Source organism: Chiloscyllium punctatum, chromosome 36 (assembly GCF_047496795.1).
Source record: "Chiloscyllium punctatum isolate Juve2018m chromosome 36, sChiPun1.3, whole genome shotgun sequence".
NCBI lineage: Eukaryota > Metazoa > Chordata > Chondrichthyes > Orectolobiformes > Hemiscylliidae > Chiloscyllium > Chiloscyllium punctatum.
In genome coordinates, this window is record NC_092774.1 from 42,910,227 (window position 1) to 42,937,877 (window position 27,651).

Genomic DNA, 27,651 nt, shown 5'->3' on the forward strand with positions numbered 1-27,651 from the left:
AGTCACTGCAACTACAATTTTGTTTGGAAATTAATGCATGCCTTTCTGCCAGTACCCCTATCCTGTGAACAATTGAAAAGGAAAGCCAGGAACTTGCTTCCAGTGAAATCCTACTATGAAGACAAGAGTTCCATTTTTCATAACCGGTGCAACTTCGAGTTAGGTTACTAAGTGCAAGGAATGAGGAGCAGGCAATAAAGACAATTAATTTTCTCAGTTAAGATTTGCAAACTGGTGCTCAACCATTGAATGTGTTAACTCATTGTCTTCCCCAGTGAGCAGTGAAGGCTGGCCAATTGCATATTGTTTTGCATTAAAAAGGAAATCATGATTTGGGAGAGCAGTCAGCAATTGGAGATAGGCTGAAATCAAATGAGCTGTCATCTTATCACATGGCAGAACAGGTTCAAAGGAGCAAATAGCCTACCGCTGCTCCTATTTCTTATTGCCTTACTTGGGATTACACAAATCCAGTCAGTTTTACAGTAATGTTACAGGTATGGCGGGTGAAGGTATTACTGTTGAATATGTGTACAAGGCAAATCAGGAAGAATCACTGCCTCGGTGTCTACACATAATTGAAGATCACAAAATTAAATATGCAGCTCCAAATGGTTGCAAACTCCCTAAGAACATACGAAGGAGAAAGTTGCGCTGATTAATTGGTTCATTAAAAATGATGGTGGAGAAAAGATTCTTTTTCACTCAGTTTCCAGGGTTCTTGCTCAATTTGATACAAATGTACTGATTTGGCTGTATCAGTAGAGGGCGAAGTTTATAGACAGGCACAGCTGCCGTATAATTTTCGACTGTCAGCTCGAAGGACTAAAACGAGCAAGTATTACTTTCATTCATTCAAGAGACAGTGAGAATCAGTAAGTATGCAAGCATTTTATTGCCCATCCGGAGCTGAGATGGTGTCAATGATACACAGCAGTCTCTGGTCTTGCAGAGACACTGACAGTGGTGTTGAGAAAGTCGGTCAAAGACTGTACCCTCAGGAATGAGCAACACTGCTGGAGCTGCGATATAACTCCAAGTCAAAACTGTGAGGGGCTTGGAAATACATTGTATTTATGTGTGTTACCATGCATCTACTGCCCCATCCTTCTCAATTGTAGAGGTCATTTGTAAACTCTATATTGTAACATGTCTTAATGAGAACAAAGGACACAACATATTACAGTAAGGTACGGGGTTTGGTTACCTCACTTGGCTGAGTGCTTAGTTTCTGATGCAGAGGGCAATAGCGTTGGTTGAATTCCCTTGGTAAATTTGCATTTACATTCAGAGAGGATACAATCGAGAATCTGGTGGTCTGAACGAAGCAAAAAAAGAGGACTGAAAGGAAAGACATTTGACATATCGAAGTTATAGAACCAAGACAGGATGTACGCTATTTGAGAAGAAGGGACGTGAGGTGCGGTTGATGGAAATTCTGACCACAGTGTTCCAAGTGTAATGTTTTGAAGGACCTTACAGCAGGAATGGAGGATTGTAAATGTGAGCCTTTTATTTAGGATCGTGGAAGAGGCGTGCAGCAAGCACCCAAATGCCAGTAACATCAATTGGAGGCATGGTCACAGGCAAACTAAAGAATACTTGTACAGAATATAGGTAAAAACCAACATTTGTTGTTGACTTGGTACCGACCGGGATGTGAATTTCCAATGACATTTGACATTTTGCAAGGCTGAAACCTCGCAAAATGGGTTGGAATAGACCATCAGCAGTAAACCGTATTATGGCTTCCTAACTCTAACCAGAACCGTATTGCTTTATTAATACAAGATTTATTTTGTCCTGTTAAAAACACGGAGGACATTAATCATTTAGAAACATGCAGTCATAGAGTCATGCAACATGGAAACTGCCCCTTCAGCCCAACTGTTACATGCCATCAAGGGTTCCTCAACTGAACTTTCCCATTTTCCTGCGATTTGTCCATATGTCTATAAATCATTGCAATCTATGTACCCGTCCAAATTCCGTTTCCATATTAGAACTTTTCCTGCATCTATCACTTCCTCTGTTCGCTCATTCTATCAAAGCATCATCCTCTGTGTGGAAAAGTTGCCCCTCAGGTCACTTTTACATTTGTTTTCCTCCCACCCTAAATTTCTGCCGTCTTGGACTGCTGTACAGTGGGGGGAAAAAGACCCTGGCGGCTCACCCTTTAAATGCCACTCATGATTTTATGATATGGAGGTACTGGACTAGGGTGGACATGTTCAGAAGTCACACAATACAAAGTTATAGTCCAACGGGATTATTTGTAATCAAAAGCTTTCAAAGTGCTGCCCTTTCATCATGTGAAATGATGAAGAGGTAGTGCTCTTGAAGGTTGTGATGACAAATAGACCTGTTTAACGACAACTGGAAGTCATGTGACTTTTGACTATGACTTTATGAACATTTATAAGGTCACCCTTCAGCCGCGTATTCTCCAGGGAATAACAGTCCGAGTTTATCGAGTGTCTCCTCATAACTCAAGCCCTCCTGCCTTGGGAGCGTCCTTATAAATCTTCTTTGCACCCTACCATTTTAATGACATCTTTCCTGTCAGCTGACCGGAATTGTACGCAGTACTGCAAATGTGGTCTCACCAATTATGTTAACATCCATAACATGAAATCCCAAACTCCAATAATTAATTCTCTGACAGATGAAGGCAAGTGTGACAAACGGCCTTCTTCACCAACCAGTCTACCTGTGACACCACTTTCAATAAACTGTGTTTCTGCGCCCTGAGGCATGGCAACATTGCCTTGGGTTCTTTCTTTAAGTCCTGCTCTGGTTTGTCTTAAGAAAATGCAACACTTTGCATTTCCGTGAATTAAACTCCATCTGCCATTCTTGACATCATTGGCCCAGTTCTCCATGTATGGAATCTTCTTGACTTTGTATTTAATTTGGAGTTGTTCACACACTCATGAACGATGCCTCAGATTTTGTTAACTAAAACGTTTACTTAACTGATGAATAACAGTGAAATAAACACCAGTCCTTGAGGCACACCATTGGTCATAACCTCCAGTCTGAACCACAACCTCTATCACCACCCTCTGTCTATGAGCATAAAGCCAAATTTTCCAATTCGCTAGCTCTTCCCATTTGTTCTCATGGTATTATCCAGTCTGCCATGCAGAACCTTGTTAAAGGCCTTTCCAATGTCCATGTGCACAATGTCTGCCATTCTGTCTTAATCTACCATCTTGGTCACCCCTCCAATGATCTCAGTCAAATTAGTGAGACACGATCTCCCACGTGCAAATTCATGCTGAGTGTCCCTCATTAATCCTTGCTGTTCCAAATGCACGTGGATCTTTTCTCTCAGATTCCCCTCTAATAACGTGTCCACCACTGACGTCAGGCTTACTGTTATATCGTTCCCAGGCTTTTCCTTACAGTCTTTCTTAAACAATGACAAAATACTTCAACACGTCAGGCTTTTAGCAGTTCACCCGTGGTTGTTCATGTCACAGATATTTCTGCCAGAGGCCGCAATTAAATTTCGAGAGTCCCACAGTACACTAGGATACACCTAAGCATGTCCCAGCGATTCCTCGACTTTTATGCATTTTAAGGCCTTCAGTATCTCCTTTTCAGTGATGTCGACTCTTCTCAAGAGATGAATATTGATATTGGGGAGTTGCTCGCTTCCATGTCTTCCTGCGTTCTGACACAAAATATTCGTTTGGGACCTCGCTCATCTCCTGTCGTTTCACACATATATGTGACCCTTTCTTTTAGGGGCCCTATTCTCTCCCGAGTTAGTTTTTCGCTCTTAACATACATGTAAAATCATTTTGGAATCTCCTTAAGCTAAACTGCAAATCCTAAATCCTATCTCCTTTATGCTGTACTCATTTTCCTCCTAAGTATGCCCCTAAACCCCCTTTACTCTCAAAGGATTCACTGATCTCAGATGTTCATAACTGAAATATGCCTCTTGCTTTTTCTTGACCAGAGCGTTAACAGCTCTCCTTAGTCAGCGTTCCCAACGCCTGTCAGCTGTGTCCTTCACTTTCACAGGAACATGTTGTCTCTGAACTCTTGTTATGGCCCTTTTGAACGCATCCAATTTGCCAGATGTCCTTTTGCTTGCGAAAAGCCCTACCCAGTCAACTGTTGACAGTTTCTATGGAATAACATCAAAATTGGCCTTACCCTGATTTAGAATTAAACTTGTGTATTAGTTGTATCATTTTCCATTACTATTTTCGGGGAATAAAATTATAGTCACTGGTCCAAACGTTCTCATCCACTTGCCTGACTTATTTCCCAAGAAGTAGTCGACTTATGCAACTTCTCTGTACATACATCTACATATTGATTAAGAAAACATTCTCCTTTTTAAAGTTAGCGTTGCTGCACCCGTATCAGTGACATGAGAGGATGAATAATAATCCATACGAATCACTCCATTGACAGTTGAACAGAATCATAGCACCATACAACACATCGATAGACTAATCTGTCAGTTGTAAATACTTGCTGGCTACCTTGAAAGAGACGTCGAATTTGTAGCACTTTAAATCATTTGCACACTGATTATTTTGTTTGTAAACTACCCATTCTCTTGTTTTTTCAATGTGTTTACTGTTGTCCCTTGTTTTAAAGCAATTATCTTACATTCATGCTTAGCTATTGACAGCACTGACAGAGAAAATGCTGTATTCCCATAACCAACCTATAATCTTTAATCCATCAATTAAATAGTCTCTGCAACTACAGAAATACGACAAGAGAAAGTGGAGTTGCAGGTCGATAGGTCAGTGAAGAAGGTGTTTGCTATGCTTGCCTTTATTGGTTACTCCATTGAGTATTGAGTTGAGAGGTCCTGTTACGGCTGTACAGAACATTGTCTAATCTAGTTCTGGCGGACTATCCACAATTTTGTTCTCCCTGCTGTAGGAAGGATGTCGTGCAACCTGAAAGTGTTCACCAAAGATTTACAAGGATTTTGCCATGATTGGAGGGTTTGAGCTATCGGGAGAGTCTGAATAAACTCGGGCTATTTTGCTTGGAACATTGGAAGCTGAGGGCTGAACTTATAGAGGTTTATAAAATCATGAGGGGCATAGACAATGTGAACACTCAAGGCAATTCCATGAGTTGGATGAGTCCAAAAACGGAGGGCATACTTTTAAGGTCAGATGGGAAAGATTTGAAAGGAACAAATGGGGCAACAGTTTCACTCAGACAGGTGGTGCCTCTATGGACTGAGCTCCAAAGGACGTGGTGGAGGCTGGCACAATTGCAACATTTAAAGAGCATCTGGATGAGTGTATGATTGGAACCGTTAAGAGAGATATGAGCATTAAGTTGGCACATAGCACTAGATTCATTTAGGTTATCTGGTCAGCATTGACAAGTTGGGCTGAAGGGGCTGTTCCTGTGCTGTACTTCTCCACGAATCCATAACTTTTGCTGTCGGATCGTTCATTGCAGTAATATATTTTCTACCATTTTCAATATTTACAATTCTTCATAATTGTGGTAATTTCAATAAATGTGACACTATCAAGGGCACGATTTATAATGGCAAAGGCTGTGCACTGGCACAAAACAGATCTCTGACTGATTCAGTGATTTGTGAAGAATGACCATGGCTTCATGATGTACTTTCTCACTTCCCCTTATAACCAGACCAAAGGTTTTAGCTATAGCATTGAAAAGTCTCCTGTCCCTTCTCAGATTTTTTCTGAAACCTCAAGGTTCATATCTTTGAAAAATTCCTTTGCAAATTATTCGCAAAAGAACAAAAAAAAATTTCCTTCATGTCGCAGAGCAATGTTTGTATGTTTTCTTGAGCTTGGTCTCGAAAACCACACATGTTTTCGAATATATCAACCATGATTTTGTTACGGACCACATATTGACATCTGCTCTCCACTGTTCACCTCCTTCAGCAACCTTCTCGTTTAGAATGTGAAACCTGGAGCAGAAATAGACCATTCAGTCTATCGAATCTGTCCCGCTATTCAATTAGATCATGGCAGGTCTGATAAACCTGGGCTTCAATTTCCTGAGTTTTCCTTTTACCAATTGATTCCTTTACTGAATAAACATCTATCCGTCACTGCCTTGAATATTTTAAATAACCCAGCTTCGACCGCCCTCTATGATAAGAAATTCAACAGATTCGCAATCTTTACATAGAACAAATACCTCACCACATCTACGTTAAATAGGTTAATCCTTACACTGATTGTGTCCCGTGGTCCTGTACAGTCCTACAAGGGGAAACAGTTTCTCCAAATCTCTTTCTGATTACAATTGGTTTGATAAGATCGCCTTTCATTCTTCTCAATTACAAGGCCGAATCATTTAAATGTTTATTTAAAAAAACCCTTCATATCCGCGATTAGCTAAATGAAATTTTTCTCGACTCCATCCAATGTCAAAATATATTTCGATAGATAAGGGGACCAAAAGTTGGTCACGGTTTTTCAACCGTTTTTGATTATTGCCTTCTATAGTTTCAGAAGGCCTCTTTCCACAGCTCATAACGAAGATGACCAAATATGAGTTAATTTGCAGGTGCCGATACTTTTAAAGTGAGACAGGTTTTGTCCCCAATTTGCATAATGACCGACTTATGGAAAGAAGAATTGAGAGGTTAGTCATTCACCACGCCTTACTTAAAAATAACGACGAGCTAATTATAATGTATGCCGTCATCATTTCAGCTGGATTCCAGATAATGTGAGAGCGATTAGTCTTTATACTAATATCGCAATTGACCAAATAGAGAGTCAATGATCTCGACCAAAATTGGAGCCACTGAGAATCAGGTGAAAAATCAATGCTTTGCGCCATTCCGAGCAAATGGAAAATGTTTGGAGTTGTCGGAGATCAGTAATCTCAGCGCCAGGACATCTCTGCTGAAGTTCTTCAGGGGAATGATCCTGGCTGAACTATTTTCATCTGTTTCATCAATGACCTCCCCTATACCATAAGATCAGGAGCAGGGATGTTTGCTGGTGATCGCACAATGATCAGCGCCATTCATAACTCTCAAATACTGATGCAGTCCATGTCTAAATGTACCACGATCTGGATCCATAGCACGTTTTGGGCTGACAATTGTCAGTGAAAGTTCCTGCCACTCTAATACCAGGCATTGATCATCACCAATAAAATTACACGGAGACATTCAGTGATGTTAACTTTACAGGGTCACCCAATATCGACAACCTGATTGTCACCATTGACCAGAACCTGAACTTCTCTAGTCATATAAGTACAGTGACAGCAAGAACTGGTCAGTGGTCAGAAGTTTGATTCACTAACTATAGGATGGTGCGTTGCCTCCTTGGAAGGGAATGATATTATGACGTGGGTGCGGAATTCCTTCTCGGGAAGATGGCACTCTCAGATGCCACTGTACGTATTGGTGCTAACAACATAGGCATGAAGAAGACTGAAGTCCTGACAACAGATTTCAGCGAGTTAAAAATGAAATTGAAAGACAGATTCTCAAAGGCAGTAATCTTAGGATTTCTCTCTACCACGTATCAATGGGTAAAATAACAGAAGGAGTGATTGGTTCAAAACGTTTTGAAGAGCAGGTGTAGGAAAAAGCGCTTTGGATTTCTGAGGAATTAGAATGGATTCTGCCGCAGGTTGGGTCGGTGGTATCTGAACCTGCTACATCTTCACTGGTTAGCTTTATCAGATGCTGGAGATTCAGGGTCGAGAAGTGTGGTGCTGGAAAAGCACAGCCAGTCCAGCAGCATCAGAAAAGCAAGAGAGTAGATTTTTCGAACATGAGCACTTAATCAGATGAAGAGCTTATGCTCAAAACGTCGACTCTCCTGTTCCTCGAATTCTGCCTGACCGGCTGCGCTTTTACCGCACCACACTTTCGGACTATTTCAGTTTCTGTTTAATTGTAACTCACAGGGTGTTGGCAGATGGATAATTCAGTGACTGAAAAACCATTGGGTATGAAGTGGTAATAGCGAGATGTCTTGTTGTGTCGATGATCATTGGATGGTTCTCAGAGCATTTGAAATCCATCAAAAGTACCAGCAAATTCGGTGAAAATATCATGTGATAATTGATTCCGTGTTGAATGAGGCAGAGGTGCAATTTAGACACGTATACATTTATACAAGTATTTGATGTATATGTATGTACATTTCTCTCTGCGTGTGTGTATATAGAGTCATAGAGTCATAGAGATGTACAGCACGGAAACAGACCCTTCGGTACAACCCGTCCCTCCCAACCCAAACTACTCCCACCTGCCAGCACCCGGCCCATATCCCTCCAAACCCTTCCTATTCATATACCCATCCATGCTTCTTAAGTGTTGCAATTGTACCAGCATCCACCACATCCTCTGGCAGCTAATTCCATACACGTACCACCCTCTGTGTGAAAAACTTGCCCCTTAGGTCTCTTTTATATATTTCCCCTCTCACCTTAAACCTATGCCCTCTAGTTCTGGACTCCCCGACACCAGGGAAAAGACTTTGTCTATTTATCCTTTCCATGCCCCTCATAATTTTGTAAACCTCTACAAGGTCACCTCTCAGCCTCCGACGCTCCAGGGAAAATAGCCCTAGCCTGTTCAGCCGCTCCCTGTAGCTCAGATCTTCCAACCCTGGCAACATCCTTGTAAATCTTTTCTGAACCTTTTCAAGTTTCACAACATCTTTCCGATAGTAAGGAGACCAGAATTGCACGCAATATTCCAACAGTGGCCTAACCAATGTCTTGTACAGCCACAACATGACATCTTAACTCCTGTACTCAATACTCTGACCAATAAAGGAAAGCATACCAAACGCCTTCTTCACTATCCTATCTCCCTGCGACTCCACTTTCAAGGAGCTATGAACCTGCATTCCAAGGTCTCTTTGTTCAGCAACACTCCCTCAGACCTTACCATGAAGTGTATAAGTCCTGCTTAGATTTGCTTTCCCAAGATGCAGCACCTCGCATTTATCTGAATTAAACTCCATCTGCCACTTCTCAGCCCATTGGCCCATCCGGTCCAGATCCTGTTGTAATCTGAGGTATCCCTCTTCGCTGTCCACTATATCTCCAATTTTGGTGTCATCTGCAAACTTACTAACTGTACCTCTTATGCTCGCATCCAAATCATTTATGTAAATGATAAAAAGTAGAGGGCCCAGCACCGATCCTGGTGGCACTCCACTGGTCACAGGCCTCCAGTCTGAAAAACAACCCTCCACCACCACCCTCTGTCTTCTACCTTTGAGCTAGTTCTCCCTGTATTCCATGTGATCTAACTTTGCTAATCAGTCTCCCATGGGGAACCTTGTCGAACGCCTTACTGAAGTCCATATAGATCACATCTACTGCTCAGCCCTCATCAATCTTCTTTGTTACCTCTTCAGAATGCTCAATCACGTTTTTTGAGACATGATTTCACACGCACAAAGCCATGTTGACTATCCCTAATCAGTCCTTGCCTCTCCAAACACCTGTACATCCTGTCCTTCACGATTCTCCTCAATTCTGTCGACTTCAGACCCTGTTTGGTCGGTACCTTATATCCATTGACTTATGCTGAAATAGAGACATCGAGGCCTATAAAATAGTAAAAGTCCAGTCCCTCAATCTTGGGCTGAAGTGTGGTTTATCCATCGTTGCTCTCCCTCAATGGCTATAACATATTTTCAGCAATAAGGGCTCAAAAATTCACACAATGCTCCAGGTGAGGTCTAACAAAGCTGCTTTACAAGTGAGGCCACACGTCACTACTCCGGCATTCAAATCCTCTTGTGATGAAAACTGAAATTCGATAAACCTTTCTAATTGCTTGCTGCCTTCAGTGCATAATTGGGAAGGGCACCCAAAGCCTTCTGTTCCTCTTCTTTTACAACCGTTCATAGTTTGACAAATAGTAAGCACATTGTTTCTTTCCATAAGAGTGGGTAATCTCTCATATTCCCAGGATATTTTCAATCTGCTATTACCTGATCATTGTTTTAACATGAATTACCATAAGCTCGCGGGCGATTTTAATTCGTGCCTCCAAGAAACAGACCAAATGTTTTGTGATTAATATTTTCTGAATATTTCAATTTTTATGTCTGTGAAATCCTTGGTTTCATTTTCTTTGAGCCGTCAGAAAAAAAGAATCCCCTGACATTGTCAATTTGATACATAACATTCCAGTAAAAGAAAACTTCCTTCATGTTACATAGAGGTGTTGGTCTGATCAGCCATTTCAGACCATCTGGAGATATCAACCGTGATATCGATACTTTGCACCTTTGGTTATTTCCTGTACGTTGTTTATCTCAGTCCACACATTCCAATTTTACATGGTTGGGCACAACCTTGACCAGAGACATCTATTTTAATCAAGCGTCTGGAACCTGCTTTATGCTGAAAGGGGGTTCGCTCCAAATTTTCAGTGCTTTTTACTTTTTGGATTTTAAAGAAATAATAGTCAATAAGTATAGAGGCCTCAAAAGTTCGATTGCTTGATGCAGATGAGTACTTCCATTCGTGCGGTTGAATTGTCATTCTTTTTCAACAGGGAGGAACAGTTGTTCATCTGTCAATAATATTTGTATCTCTAAAGACAGGCAACTATTGAGAACATGTATTTTATCATAGAAACCTGGTTGTTGCAAAACATCGTCAAGCTTCGAGACTGCAAAATACTGATCAATTTCTGACACGATGACCTCGGATCAGCCATCTGTGAGGTTTCAATAAATTGTAACATGTATTTGCATAATACACGTTATTGTGCTGATTAAGATTTCATGTTTAAATTCAATGTTCTGCTGTGCCTTTTATTTGTAACACTTTTAGGAATTTGTCAAGAATAATATTCATTGTTTTAATTCTACTAAAGATGATGCTTGTACACTGACACAATGACTGAATGATGTTGATTTTGGTTGAACTCCGAAACACATCACTGATTTTTTTTTGTTTTAAACATCTGTTTTACAGGAAGGTATGGCAGAACTGAGATGCCTATCAAGCAGATTTCTAAAGCATTTCCTAATTTACTTGATTCAACAATTCATTGCTTTGAGAGCAAATTCTGGCTGAGACACTGAGCTGCAATCTGAATCAGTGGAGTCTCGTGCAACTTGATTTCTCAGCTGTATCTGCAACAAATAACTGTCAACCAGGTTGCAATTGACTTAAAGTGAACTCAGTTGCGAGGGACAAAATAAACAAAAACTTCGTGGCATCAAGAAATATTTGAAAGTACTGGACACAGCAAAGGCTATTTTTGCTGCCAAAGTCGATGCAATAGTTACAAATTTAAATGCTCCATATCTTTCCAGTACAAGCGCTTCCAGTACAACTACATTGTTGTCAACTCCCAGCAACACAGAACCCTTCCCACATGCATCCTGCCCAGGAATATAGGACAATAACAAAAACAGTATATAGCACAGCATTTGACTGCTGTTAGTCATTATAAACAAAAGGAGGGCAATCTCAGTGATACGGGGGAATTCAGTGAGTGTAATGGTATCAAGTGGTGATGGCAAGATCCTTTCTTGTTGCAGATGGTTACTAGATGACCATGTGAAGTGCTAATATTTGTCAGTTCTGAGCCTAACCCTGGGCATTTTCCAGGTCTTACTGCATTTGGCCACGTATGCCTTTAGTTTCTGAGGAGTTGTGAATTGTATTGAACATTGTGTCTTCTTCAGAAAACATCACACTTCTGATCTGAAGATGATAAATGAAGTAGCTGAAGATGGTTGAATATATGACATTACTTTGAGTATTTCCAACAGATATGTTCTGGAGCCGAAATATCTGACATCCAATAGCCACAGCGATCCCTCCTTTGCAATAGGAATGATTGGAACCAGTGGAGAGTTTTGATTCTGATCGATTTCAGTTTTGCGAGGGCTTCTTCATTCTACACGCGATCAAAGGTGGCCTTGATATGAAGAATTCACTCATCTGCTTCACCTCTGGAATTCGGCTCATTTGTCCATAGTTGAACCAAGACTGCACTAACGTCAGTATCTAAGCAGCCTTGGCAGAAGTCATTCTTACTGCAAAGCCATTGGTTCTTTTTAACTCTGCTGAAGAGCTGTACCATCACATTTCCAGTGATCAAGAGTTTACTGATTGTGTAATAACTGTTTGGAATGGATAAGGAAATAACGAGGCAATGTTCATCATTGCTGTTTAGATAGCATTATTTCAGCTTCACCAGAACAACTTGGATCGTGGGACAACAGGTTTTGCAAAATTGAGTGCATTTGGAGGAACGTTGTAAGTCCTCATTGAATTATCCGGAGCCTCCAGATATTTGATGCTATGATCAAGAATGAATCGAAACTGAAGACTGGCATGTTCGATTTCTGGGGTCTCTGCCAGAACAGAAATTTAAGAAGATTACTGACCACCTTCTGAAGGGCAAGAAGGAATGAACAATAAGTGCTAACCCAACCCTGTTTACATATCCCATTAGTTAATCAGTTATGAAATGGCAGTCCTTCAATTTTCAATGCACATATTTACTTTGACAGAAATAGACAAGGTGTGCTTGGGATGACAATAAGCTGCAAGTTTCCTTCCGAGCTTGGACTAATATTATGTTCTCTCACGAATTTTAAGAAGCTGCATTGGAACTTTCTGACAGAAATGTGGGAGCTTCTCCTGATAGTATGAAGTGATTCAAGAATCTGTCAGTCCATTATCTTCTCAGGAGTAATTTGGAACTGTAGCCAAAACAGGACGGACCGTTCTCACTCTTTTATAAATGTCGAGTTGCATTATCAATGAAAGGAAAACGCTTATTACTCGATCTAAAAGAAGTTACGTAACCCATGTGCAGCTCGTGATAACTGAGGTGCATTCCCCCATTAGGTATTGATTTGTGGCAAATTCTCAGTTGTTATAAATTAAAAATATTGTTCTGGAGGGTAACTGATGTGAGGAAAATTAGTTATTGATTTTACGGGAGCGGGAAGGTGGAGGCAATAAGAGACAAGAAACGAGCTAGTTCCTTCTTTTAGTTCCCTTATGATACAGAAATATTGGGCCATTTGTGGCATCGGGGCGAACCCGCCTGTATGTTGCGGTGAACACTGCATTTATTGATTGGCTGAACAGCAGTTATTATTTATGTTTAGAAAAGTTAAACATTTGAAACTGTGTTCATGCATCTGGTGGACTGCAGTTGTTTGGTTTGTTTAATTGCGATCTCGCATAAAATATATCAAGTTGTGTGCATGAAGTACTGATGGTCATTAAATCTACAACAGAGCTTACATTTATATAAGTGTTTCCCTGTCTCGTGCCGACGACACAGCTTCACAAACAACGTGTATTCTCGTAGGCACTGCAGTAAAAGATATATCGTAGTTACATTGTTTTAGTCTCGACAACTATTTCGAAATATTATTTCCTGATACATTTGTTTATGCATTCCATGTTTAATATTCTTCCAGCACCACCCAGAATTCATATTGCATTCAAAAGTGCTCACACTCTATAGCATTATTAGGAATTCTAAGCGTTAGTATACAACCATCAAAACAACCTGGTGTGGATTCTGAGTAGAGACCAATTTATGTGCATTCTGGCGAAAATGTGACACTTCTTCTGCTTCAACATGTTTTGTGGACTAATGTAACTTTAGGGTTATGTGTGTGCTTTGTAACAGTATGAATAAGTTCTCGTAGAAGATAGAGGAAATTTCGAGAGAGTTGAGAACCCCCAACTGACTGCATTCACAATACTGTAAAAGACTCTGCAAAATGTGTCAATATTAAACTGTAAAACCTTCATATGTGTTGTATTAATACGTTCATTTAGAATACTAGATCTGCTCCGTCATTCGAGCATTGCTGACATGCCTCTCAACCCCATTGTTCTGCCTTCTCTCCATAACCCTTGATTCCCTTCCTAATCAAGAAACTAAATCTGTATTAAATGCACTCAATGATTTAGACTCCACAGACATCTGTGACATGGAGTTATACCATTTTGTTGAATAAATTCCTCTCCATCTCAATTTTGAAAGATCGTCCCTTCACTCTGAGGCTATGCCCTCCGGTCGAAGTCTGTAGTGCGAGGGAAATTATCTTCTGCTCATCCGCTGTATTCAGGTTTCTCAGTTTTCGGTAAGATTCACTGACACTCCAGCCTTATTCTTCTAAACAGCATTGTGCTCAAAGGCAGAATCTTCAACTGATCTTCAAAAAATAAGCCTGGTATCCAGTGGATCATTTATGCAAAGCCTCTGTGGACTCCCTCCAATGCCACACGTCCTTCGTTAGACAGGAGTCCAAAACTGCTCACAATATTCCAAATGTGCTCCTAATGGACCCTTATACAGTTGGAATTCCAACTCCCGTCATGCTTCAGGTTTCAGAAGTCATTCCCCATTTAGGAAATATTCCTCATCTTGATCCTTCCAACCAAAATTCGTAACCTTACACTTCCCCACATGATGTTCCATCTACCACTTCTTTGCTAATCCCCCCGACAGTCGAAATCCTTCAGCACAATCCGTTTCCTCAGCATTTCTTATCCCTCAAACTATCATTGTATAATCTGTGACGCTGGCAATAATGCCCTTAGTTTCAACAGTTGCGGTCCCAACACTGACCCTGCAGAAATCCAGTAGTCACTGGCTACCATCCTGAAAATGTCCTCTTTATCCCCACGTTTTATCTTCTGCCAGTCAGCCAATTCTCCAGTTATGTCAGTGAGTTATGCCAAACACTATGGCTCTTATCTTAATTATCAGGGCTCTGTGCTTGTCAAAATCAAAATACATCGTGTTTACTGGGTCTCCTTTGTCTAACTTGCTGGTTGCCTCCTCAAATAATTCTTTCAGATTTGTGAGGCATGGCTTCCCATTGAACAACCCTATTTTACCAATCACACGCAAGTGTTCTGCAATCTCACGTTGAATAATGGACACGAAAATCTTACCAACGACCGAGGTTCGGCTAACCAGCCTAAATGTCACAGCTTTTGAGTTAACTAATTCGTTGCAAGAGACCGGGCATTAATAGAATACCATTTATCTCTTTCTTAGATAAGCTTTCTTAGAGAAGCAATATAAAATGACAAAGCCATTATGGCTTTAATTAGAACAAAGAACAAAGAAAACTTACAGTCCAGGAACAGGCCCTTCAGCTCTCCAATCCTGAGCTGATCCAAATCTATTGTCTAAACCTATCGGCCAATTCCTAAGCATCTGTATCCCCCTGCTCCCCAACTACTCACGCATCTGTCCAGACATATCTTAAATGAAGCTACCATGCCTGCCTCTATTACCGCTGCCGGCAGCACGTTCCAGACACCCACTGCCCTCTGTATGAAGTACTTGCCGCGTGTATCCATCTTAAACATTTCACCTCTCACCTTGAAAGCATGACCTCTCGTTATTGAATCCTTCACCCTGGGAAAAAGCTTGCCTCCATCCACCCTGTCTATACCCTTCATGACTTTGTATACCTCAATCAGGTACCCCTCAATCTCCTTTTTTCTCATGAAAACAATCCTAACGTTTTCAACCTCTCTTCAGAGCGAGAACCATACCAGGCAGCATCCTCGTAGAACTTCCCTGCACGCTGTCTACAGTATCCTATACCCTGGAATATTTAATTGCCAATCATGACCTTCTTTCAACCAAGTCTCTATGATTGCAATACGTCATACTCACAGGCACCAATCCAAATCCTAAGTTTATCTATCTTACACACTATACTCCTATGGAATAATGTAGATACACTTCAGGTCACCAATTCTTTTGCATTCATCTGATCTGCCTACTCTTCCACTTATTAATGCTATCTTTATGATTCTTACATCTCTAATATACATATCACTGTCTAATTCTCTTCTCTTCTGGTTCCCACTACCCCTGCCACATTAGTTTAACACATCCTCAACAAGTAGCAAAAACTTCCCCAAGGACATTGGTTCCAGTCTGTTTCAGATGTAGACCGTCCATTTTGTAATAGTCCCACCATCCCCAGAACCGGTCCCAATGTCCAACAAATCTGAATCTCCTCCCTCCTACACCAACCCTCAAACCACGTGTTCATCCTGCCTATTTTTCATTTCTACGCTGGCTATCAAGTGCCTTGTGTCGTTTCAGAATATTCTCCTGAAACATTGGAAACAACGGATCAGACTAAATTCGATAGAAGGCTGAGTTTCAGCCCTGGTTTAATTAAGACGCTGTTATTGAGGAAAACTCAGCAAATAATGAGTGACTACAATAAAATGAATCATTGCGATCCAGGATAAAAGATAAGACACACTAATCAATAATAAATCCTATTATCATGACGTTAATAAAGTGCAACGTTCTCACATGCAGAGAGATCTGGCTTTCAGAATGGACATTAATCAAGAAAGTTAAATGAAACTTATGTGTTTTTGTGACAGCAGTGCACTGCAACAGTATAACAGCTTCTGTTGTGCAGGGCATTGGTAAGATAAAAATCAGATATATTTTGGACAGTGTTGGTCACTGTGCTTATGAAAATGTTAATGAGAAAGAAGAGAAAATAGGGGAGAGAGGCGAGGTGTGTACATTCTGGAGTTAAGCAGAGACAGAGGTCAGTTGATTGAAACATATGGAGTGCTGAGGAAAATAGGCGGGGTCGATGATGAAAGATTGTTTCCTTTTTGGGGGGAATAGAGAAAAAAAATCATAGTTTTAACACAAAGACTTGCCCACTTCAGACAGACATGAAAGGGAAATAATTGCTTATATATTTGTGAGTCTTTGGAATGCTCTTCCACAAAGATAGAGTAATCAGAATGGTATTAAATATTTATAAGGAAAGGTAAATGAATTCTTGATTTCAAGGGGATGAAACATTATTCAGTATGCAGGAATGTGGAGTTGAGGTTAATTTCAGATCAGCCATCATCTTCTTGAATGCTGTAGCTGGGCTAGAAATGCGGGGGTTGGGGTGGGGGGCATTCTTGTTGCCTCTTCTGAAGAAATAAACAGATAATAATCAGGGAGAAATTAGATATAACTCAGTTTCAGCCAAGCAGCCACAAGAACTCCGATTCCCTCCACTCCACCTCCACATGGAAAACAGCATGCGATGATGCTGAACGTTTTGCATTAAAACCGGGCAAATAGAATACACTGAAAATGCTAAACAACGTTTGCAGTCTCTGAGAAGAGCAGAACAAAGTTAAAACTTCACACCATGTGTTTTAATCGGAGCCCATCTGATGAAATATCATGATATGAAACTACAACCCTGGTAAAAGTTTTCACAGCATCATAACGCTGTCTGCGAGGGTGTGCCTGCTTCCCCCGACAAAGATTTTACATTTAAACGTATATGCACGGCTCCTGTTTCCAGCTTATGCAATCTCTCGAAGTTCTCTTTCTCGATGCAAACATTTTCCGCCTGTTCCGCATATTATGTGGGCCAACAATTGCAGTTGTTTGAACAAAGAAAGCTCGTTTTCCATGTAATCATCATATTATATTTCCACGTCAGTCAACATTCTGGATAACTGTTGGTGCAAGCTTTGAAATCACAGCATACAAAGTCTTTGGTGGGGTCAAAAGCTGATCTGTGATATCGTGTTGGGATTTATCATTTGCACCATTTTGAATTGATTTAACAAGCATGACCTGGAATTTCATTTGACTCTTTGTGAAATCCTACCAAGCTCTAACGTTATGCTCAAAAAGAAGCCTTCCTCAATGAAAAAAGAAACTTTTAACAATAAAACGCATATCGAATCCTCTTTTGATTAAAAAATGCCAAAAACATTTCGCACTTGCTCCTGAGTTCTGTCTGCTGCTTTTAAACTCAATCACACGAATCTAACAATATCGCTTTGATCTTCTGAATTGCGAGCCATATTTGCAGTTGAACAGAACATTCAAGTTTCAGCAGCACCATCTCGAAGATTATACCCAAATGGATGATGTCAATGTGACGAGAAGCTTCTATCCATTTTTAAACAGGCTGAATTTCGTCTCTTTGTTCGTGTTTTCTCTGTCCTGAATTTTTGAATTGACTTCACTGACAAGTTTCAAATTTTGAATTCTGCAAAATCTGTACTTACTTTCATAGCTACTAACAGTCAAAGACTTTCAAATATTGACACACATTTCATGCGAAATTTTCAAGGAACGAGAGACGCCAATTGAACCTGATGTTTCTAATTTTATGGTTCTAGCGAGCATTGCATGCATACATAAGACGCGTGGCCACTCGGTTGTCAGAGATCACCATGTGTGGCTTTCAGTCTTAATTATTTCAGTGCCCCCTTTGTTCATGAATTCGCTGCCTGAACTTGACAAATGTTCACGGATACGAAATCAAAATGTCATCAAGTTAAACACAAGGAAATAAGCACATGCTGTTAATCTCTCAATTCTCAATTGATGCAGATTTCCATGATGTGATGTTGGTTCGTCTGCATAAAGCTCAACCCATCACAATTCGTGAGTCAGCATCAACCTGATTGGTTTCTCGCTCCACATGATGCAAATGAGCAGAGTCTCCCGTGGTTTATAAGGTCGGTGCTCCGACACACACTGTTCCACAGAACAGGTTTTAATTCCAGCATTGGTTGCGTATGAAGTTCTGTTTGTTGGTGCAGAAACAATGAATATTTTCTTGTTTTCGTGCCTTTTAGCCTGGTTCCCAAGTAAGTACGGTTTCGTATAGATGTTACTCGCATGGAGACTGTGTTTTTATTATTGATATGTCCTTGTCTGAAACTCTCCCGATGAGAAATAAATGTCATGTATTAAATATATTTTTCTCTGCATAGATGTCTTTACTGCACGGCTTGAACAAACACCGAGTACGGCAACAAAGGAGGCAGGCGAATCACTGACCATCAATTGCGTCCTCAAAGATACCAGCTGTGCATTTAGTAGCACGTACTGGTATTTCACAAAAACGGGCGCATCAAAGAAGAGCTTATCAACTGGCGGACGATACTCGGAAACAGTGAACAAGGGATCAAAGTCCTTTTCTTTGCGAATTAGTGACCTAAGAGTTGAAGACAGTGGTACATATCAGTGTCGAGCATATATTCATCACAGTGATAAACCTGATCTTCCACCAATACAAAAACACATTCAGATCTTCCGTGAAGCAAGTTTGCCTTGTTTTGTCTTGTCAACGCTCAACATGCACTTTGAGGCCACTGTTCAGGATACAGAATAGCAGGAGTCAAGTTCTAAAAGATAGTTAACAAAATTCAGCAGGGAAATTCAGAGAAGGTGCACTTGGATATTCAGTGCAGTTGTTGATCTTACAGTAATGTGCGAGCATTTGTTTTTGCACTGGGATGTATCACTGTGACTGCTGGGATGACTGGGATTGCACAGTGATACAAGCCAGAGCACAAACCTCTCGGACAGTTATTCCTTTTTCTGCTTCTGATGAACATGATTCCATAATCAACTTTCTGTCATGAATGCTGCTTCATAGAGTTAACATCAATTCCAATTCGTCCCATTCTGGAATTTTATACAAGTTTCACGTTGATTATAGATCAGCATGCTAAACGTTTCCAATGTCACCCAAGTTGGAATTGGAGATAGTCGGCATATGAATGGATTTAAATTGTTAACAAATGAAGATTTGTTCATGCTGTGAATATATATGGAAAATAGTGGAGAAGATTTGTTTTGGCATATTGATTATAGGACTTCTGCTTCACTGACACTTTTTGCATGGCGTTGAATGGGAGCTGATGGACTGTGACAATAACTTGTATGGAGACAGCACCATTCTGACTGTGAAACCTGGTAAGTGACCCTCTTGCTACTTATCGCTACGATTTTGCAGTTTAGTTATTTTTTAAAAAAAGTTTTCTCGTTAAAACAGGCTCAACTGCACAAGGTGAGATTCAGAACGTTTACTAATCGACATATTTTGCGTGCAATAATTTATGTAATAGTTTAAAAATATTTTCAAACTCATTTGCAGATTTTGTTTGAGCAAATTTATGCTAAGATACAAATATAGACTTAAATTTGGCTGAGAACAAGCCAATACAGTATCTAAATGTTTAACTTGCTTGGCATAGAGTATATAAGATTTTATTTGCACAGATGATGGCTTTAGCTGTTTAAGCAGGACACTGCCCACGATGTGAGGCTGTACTAAGGCACGCCAGTGTGTCATTGGCATTCAAAACTTCTAATCTGAACAACTAATGCAAGTTAGATTGAGGAAAACTTTCTGCTAGCATTAATGTTTTGGATTGTGTCCAAAATCAATGTTTCGAAAGACAAGCCTCATTATTTAACATAATTTATTACATTAAGTTATTACATAAGTTATTACATAACATTAACATTATCACAAAATCAGCAATTGGACCGTCCGATTTTGAAACTGGAACAATTGCAGCTCACCAAACGTGGGCTTGGTAAAGGTTGATTGGAGCTGAAGTTCGTCTGCTCCAGTTCCACAAAATGGTGAATAATTGTGCACTGATTTTCCCAGAGCCCTATTTCAGACAACTAGCGGAGAGTAATTTCACCGTAATTTAGCACGAATCCAGATTATCTGAAACATGCTCTCCCAGATGCATGTCCATCTGTGGATCGAAGTTTGTTGTGTATAAGAGGGAGTCAAATATTTGAGAACTTTGAACCTACTATAGATTTAGTGTAAAATGGTTACTTGACATTAAAGTGGAAATCATGTAGCCCATCTGTACGATATTATTTCCTCGAGTGGAATATTCTTTGCCTTACTGATAATATTCATTGCTATCCGATTCAATTCTTTTAACCACATCAAGCAACCTGTCTAAATAGTCTTTTGTCTTGCCCTCATGGATCCTCAGGACATCATACTTAACGAAATAGGATCAATAAGTCGATGTGTGCACTACAGCATTGCTTTTGTGATGCAGTCACCTTGCTGTCGTATTCTTGGACAGGTATTTACGATTGCAGGTGATAATAGGGGAACTCCAAATCAGTAGTTCATAATTGACAACAACTAACAAAAAAAGGTCAGAAATCAGTCTTCACCTGACAAAGGAGCAGTGATCAGAAAGTTTGTGATTTAAAAAGAAGACCTGTTTGACTATAACCTGATGTGGTATGACTTTTGACCTTGTCCACCCAGTTCAACACAGGCATCCTCAAATTAAAAAAAAAATGCAGCTTTGCCGTGGTGTCAATCCCACAACAGGAAGCATTCACTGCACGAACCAACTTCTGCAATTTGGGCATTCTTAGACTAATGTGCGAACATAGAAAATGATTTTAGTCCATCTAGAAGGTGCGTAGAATAGTTTGCCCAGGCAGAAGGTACTGTAATTTTAACTGAAAAGAATGAACACTTTCCACTGTGATATTGTTCGTGTCGTGGTAAATTTCGAGAAAATAGCTCTGTCTCTTTGAATGAAATGGAATTGGGTATGTTTACGCCATGCAAATTTAATTATTTTAACTGATATTTTTCACGCCAACGAAAAATTTTTTATGCCATATCACGTTTCCCAACAATAGTTAAAAACTTCACACATTTTAATATTTTCTTTTCTATTACACAAGTCTGTGTAAATTTATTTTGACTCGTACATTAATAGGACTATGTTTGCCAGTATAGTGATCACTTGTTCTACTTCGGAAACTTCTTCTAGGCCAAAACTACCAGACTCTGTTATTTTGCCTGCAAAAGGCTAAAATATGTGTTAAAGCAAAATTGCGAAATTTTTAAATCCGAAATAAAATCTGAACGAAACGATCTGAGAAATTAACTGTTCTCCACCTTCCCATAAGGGAAATTATGCAGTGAACTTTGAGGAATAACAGATCAGCTGGGAAGAATGCCAAATTATATTAACCTGAAGAATAACCATCCGGATGAAACACGGAAATTCAGAAAATCGGCGTCAGAGAAGCCCAGACCTTTTGAAATTACTCCAACGTAATTAAGATAGAATGACTACAGTGTGTAAGCAGGAGATCCGGCCCAAAAGGTTGACACTGACCCTTTCACGAGTAACCCACCCAACACTCCACATTTACACCTGACCCACACACCCCTGAACTCTATGGGCAATTTACTGCAGCTAATTGACCTAACCCGTAGATCGTCAGACCGTGGGAGTTAAATTGGAGCACCCAGAGCAAAATCATGCAGACACGGGGAGAATTTACAAACGCCACACGGACAGTAGCCAAAGACTGGAACTAAATCTTTATCCTGGGTATGGCGAGCCAACAATGCTAACTACTGAGCCATGATGACATCCGACCGTCTGTCCGTCCATCCATGATGAATCAGTTAACTCAATCTTGTATCCGGTTTCTCCGAAGCCGTTTAATCCATTTGCCTTAAATCTATTTAGAATTGGTCTCAAAAACCATCAATGGTTTGACCTCAACAGTTTTCTCTGGCGGTGAATCTCATCATTTCACCCGTCTCTTGGTGAACAAATTTCTCATGATCTTATTAGAATTTTGTGACTATCTATGAGCGTCCCCTCATGCTTTTGCTCTCCAGTGTATATGGTCTGACTGAATTTAGTCTATATGAACAGATCAGTCCTGTTGACCCAAGAATTACTTTGGTATTCAGTATGGTCAGATGAACTCTGTGCATAAAGGAAAATAATGCACGCATATAGTTATGAAAAAAAGTTTTGGAGTTTCAAGAATTTCATCATCAATACAGAAAAGTCAATTGAAGATAGGACACGTTCTAGGAGGACAGAGAAAGGCTCAGTGAGACAATTATTTGGCTTGGGTAACTTGTTCCCACCTGAAACACTCCAAAAACAATTATTTCCCTTCCTGCTTGAAGAACACGAAGACTGTTTTAATTTTGTATGCATGCTATTTTACCTCGAGGATTGGATTACCCGAGTTGGCTCAATTGTTGGTTTGTAGAGCAATGTGATACCAACAGCATGGGTTCAATTCAAATTTTTGGTTTGAGGTTATCGTGAAGGACTCTCCTTCTCAGCCACGTCCATACCCTGAGATGTGATGGCCCTCAGGTTAAATCACCAACAGTCATTTCCCTCTCATGAGAGAGCAGCCCCTATGGTCTGGCAAGAGTATGCTGTCTCAGCCAATAACTTTATTTTTTTCAGTTAGTAGTGTTTTTTTTGTCATTCCATGGAATGCTGAGATGATGAAAACCGAGGTTCAAATGTATTTAACTGAAATAGACGATAGAAATTTTCTGGTTAACTTTGACATGTTTCCTCTAACTGTAAACTTTGAAAAAAATTGGATACTTCTATGCCAGTTGCTTTGTCTTGATAAAAATATGTTTAATATTCCAAGTTTCCCAGCAGTATGAATTTAATATCAACATTAATGGCTATCTTATACTAATTAGTGTCACTGGTTCGAACTTGTTATTTCATTGCTATGTCTGTCAGTATTTACAGAGTTCCGTCATTTTTATAGTTCTGCCAAATATTAATCACTGCACTGCACCAGGTTTTCTGGGAAGTATCCATTATTTCGTGGAAATTCCTTTCCTTTCCATTAATTCTGGGAATTCTGCTTTTATTATGAAACTTGCATGACTAAAGCATATTTGTTTAATAGTTTTTTTTAAAAAAGAGGGATATGGGCTTCGCCAACTGAGGCAGCTTTCTTTTCGTTTTAACAAAGTCAGGGTACAATGCACTTTACCCTATAAAATATGGTGTAAATCTGACTACGTTCTTCATTATGATTTCGCAATGTTATTGTCGTTATTGGCAAGTTGTACCAAACACATTGTTCAGTCCGACATGCAGTTTCATAAAAAAAAGTTACAACCTCCTGCTGCTCCACAGGGTTCATTAATTCTGCCTTTCCTTGAATGTCTTTCATATTACTGGGAAATTGTACCCTAACTTCATCTGATTTACATTATTTTTTAATCGACCTAATCATGGCATATCCACGTACATATGGAGCATTCAATATCAATTCCGTCAGGAGGGCTGTAAAGCCATTCCGACAAAGGCAATTTTTCATTCCATGGAATTGTCAGGTCACCCTTTCCTGAACGGCCTCTGATGTGTTTACATCTCATGTGACTGAGATGACCAATCAGACGCACCACACAGTCCAGGAGGAATCTTTTATGTACCTGGTTTATCTGGAAAAAAGCGTCTGCACATTTCCGTCCAGTTTCCCATTTGATAAATGATATCATTGTTTTAGTTTCCTTAATTATTTGCTGGCCAGATGTGCTAACGTCAAGTGATCCATCCTTTTGGACATCATCAACTTTCTGCAACTCAGAGATGCACAAAATGTCATCATTTTGATTGTTCTTTTCTATTCCTCTTGCTAGATATTCACCCTTTCAACAAATTACTACATTGCACGTCATTGTCCGTGTTCTTATTCACACGTGTCAAGATATTCTTGTAGTTTAATTGGACCATCTGATGACTTAATGCCTCTTTTTATTTTTGAGAGTTCGTTATGTTGGGCAAATGGAGCATGTCCCACTTAATCCAACACATAAATTACGAACAGTTGCAATTCCTATAACAGTCGCTCTGGCACATCACTTGCCAACCTTAGGATTACTCCTGCACACCTACTGTCACTTTCAGCTATTCTCCTGTCCATTTCAGAATTGTCCAGTCCTCTGTCTTTCAATATGCACTATCAACTTTGATTTGGAATTTTATTGAATATTAACGGAAAATCAACACACACTGCAACCTTCGATTCCCCTTTTATCCAGTAGATTTCTTAAACATGATTTCCCGTTCATAAAGCCGTGATTGTGTTGAACTTGTCCAGTTGCACCTTATTTTAAACAGCTTCTAATATTGCAAACTGACTTGTGCCATTTCTTGCTCGCTGTCTCAAAATGTTTTGATAAACTTGTTAAATGTGATGCGTTGCAATCTAAAGGGCCTTCCCAGCATTGGAGATAATCTGCAACAGTCAACACAAAAGGTCAGTTATTTGAATGACATTTTCACTTTGGACGCAGGGATAATGTCACGAGGGGACAGGCAGGTCTCGGCCCGCAGATGCAACTACTTAGGCAGGACCGTTTCTCTGTTGCATGTCATTTCCCTGCTTTTGCCCTTCCTTTGATTTGCCGATTAATTGCAGTTTCTAGAATGCTGCTTGTGTTCTCTGTCATGAAAACTGTTGGAAAATAAGTGTTCTATTTATTTCTTCTCTGCTGCATTTTACAGGATGATTTGTCAAACAATCATTTCTTGCATGATTAACTTTCACTTTGTAAATTATTTTATTTTCGAAATAGTTACAGGACCTCGTCTTCTCTCTTTTTTTTAATTCACTCGTTAGCTTCCTATCATATTCTGATTATCCAATCATTTTTTCTGAATTTTCAGACATTTCGTTTCCGAACATTTTAATAGTCTGTCTAATTTTCTCACTTACCATCTGTTTATCCACAATCACATACGTTTTCCTGAATGTAGATATTATCTTAAACCACAAAAAGCAGTTCTGAACCTTGGAATATCCCTTACTCTTTGGAATGTGCCTATTTAAGTGATCTGAAATGTCTCCTTACATGTTTGCCACTTTATCATGATCGAATTCTCCTCCATCTGATTTTCCTGTTCACTTCAGCCAGCTCTGATTTCGTGCGCACAGAATATGATTTTTATTTCAAAAAAGACCAGTTGTCTATCTCACAAATTGATTGTATTATGCAATGGAGTTAATGTTGCTGATCCCGAAGGGCGCATTTGCAATGAGATAATGAGTTAATCCGATCTCAATCCACCATTGCAGGATGTTCAATATAGGTTGAAAACTTGCGATTCGAATGAATGATTGCAAGATCTATTTTTATGAGCTGCACACGTGGGCTGTCTTTGCACATCTAACTTTCACAGTTATTTTGCAGATTATAGCTCGCATTCTGATTTTCGTGATTTTCTGACAAGCTGTTGCAATGTCTTCCGTTATGCTCTCCCTATTATATAGTTACACATGGTGACCCAAACAATACTCCCATAAATGACTTCTTGAAGTGGTAATTCCTCAGCTTCACTCAAACCCATTCCACGGGTTGCTTTTCTGAAATGGGGTCACCCCTCTCCCTTTCATAAAACTAGAACAGCAAACTCTAAAGAAATTCAGCCTTCCTGGAAGCATTGGTGGAGAGAAAGAGACAGAATATGCCTCCAGTCTGATATGACTCTATGAATGAACTGTAGCACTTGTACAGGTTTCCTACCCCACCCTCCCCGTCTTTTCCACATCATCTGGACGAATCCAATCCATATCATCTTGCGGGAAGGATAATGTTGAAGGCCTAGAGTAGTTTCATCACCTTTTGGCCTCGGTATGTGCTGAATATCAGCATGGACATCACTAATGTCAATTCGAACTAATGTAACTCTGATACTTGCTGGAAAGTGTCACAAATTGATGCTTTCACACTGCATGACGGAGAAGACATACGCATACGCGTGAGAATATCAGTGTGCAGGTGGAATCAGTTGTTTTGTCGGGTATGTTGTTCCCAAGACTGATATACATAGTCATTGCCATGGATGTCATTTATAGAATTTGTTATCTTAATTTACAGCAAAATGCTGCAGTTTGTTGACAGTGTGCTTGCTGGAGAGCACGGAACAGTGGTCATGTGTAAAAGGTCCAAAGAATGTAATCAACTCAATATTTCAATTGCGGGTTGATAGCTGCTGCATTCGTGTATTATTTCAATATAAAATTTCACATGCGATATTTTCTCGTGTTATTGATGACGTGGCTGCTGAGTAGTGATAAACATTGGGGATTGATAAGAAGTCAGCAACAGCCCAGTTCATAAAGCTAAGAGATTATTTATCTCGGGATTTTGTAATAGCAAAACCATGGCTGTCGTTGAATTTGAACAAATGGAAGAGAAAATAAATTCAAAAGTATTGTCTGACTTTGAGGTAAAACGTTGATGGGTGAACAAGAAGTGCAATTTAGGATATGGGCAGCAGAGTTCAGATCAGATTTACATGAAAGATTTTGAAGATGGGATCCCAGGGTTGAGATTTGCCGAATAATCTAGAATACCTTTGAAGAGCTTGGAATTTCTGGTCACAGGTCAGCTGAGGTATTTTCGAGAGAGTAGTTGATTTGATGGAACAAGCAGGTGGTCCTGCTGATGGCTGTATTAAGTAGTCTGGTGACTCTAACAAGGTCACTCGTAAACACCAACTTGTGAACAGTGTGGTCAGCTGGTTGCATTGGTGATAACAGCTTTTGTGTAGAACATATTTGTTCAGGTTAGCGATGGAAAGGGATAGGTATATAGGCTAGGAGTCATATCGGGGGGAGAAGCAACTTTGATGAGATTAGGCAAGAGTTATGACGCATGGGATGGAGAAGAAAATTGCAGAGGACCAGCACACTTGAAATGTGGAGCTTATTCAAGGAACAGCTACTGTGTGTCCTTGTTAATTATATACATGTCAGGCAGGATGGAAGTTGTCGGGCGAGGCAGCCGTGGTTTAGTAACGAATTTGAGTCTCTTGTCAAGACAAAGAAGAAGGCTTATGTTGGGATGAGACGTGAAGTCTCAGGTGGAACACTTGAGAGTTACAAGTTAGCCAGGAAAGACATAAAGAGGGAGCTAAGAAGAACCAGGAGGGTACATGAGAGATCATTAGCGGATGGAATCAAGGAAAACCCTGAGGCTATCATTCAGTATATCAGGACTAAAAGAGTGACTAGAG

The 27,651-nt window shown here is 40.0% G+C and overlaps 1 gene segment (V, D, J or C); it reads left to right on the top strand.

The window, feature by feature from the left end:
• The first annotated feature begins 19,667 nt into the window (after positions 1 to 19,667).
• LOC140460451 (Ig heavy chain C region-like) overlaps positions 19,668 to 27,651 on the top strand; it is a 36,739-nt gene continuing 28,755 nt past the window's right edge. The window contains 1 exon segment of the C gene segment in view: positions 19,668 to 19,750. Coding sequence covers positions 19,696 to 19,750 — 55 coding nt within the window.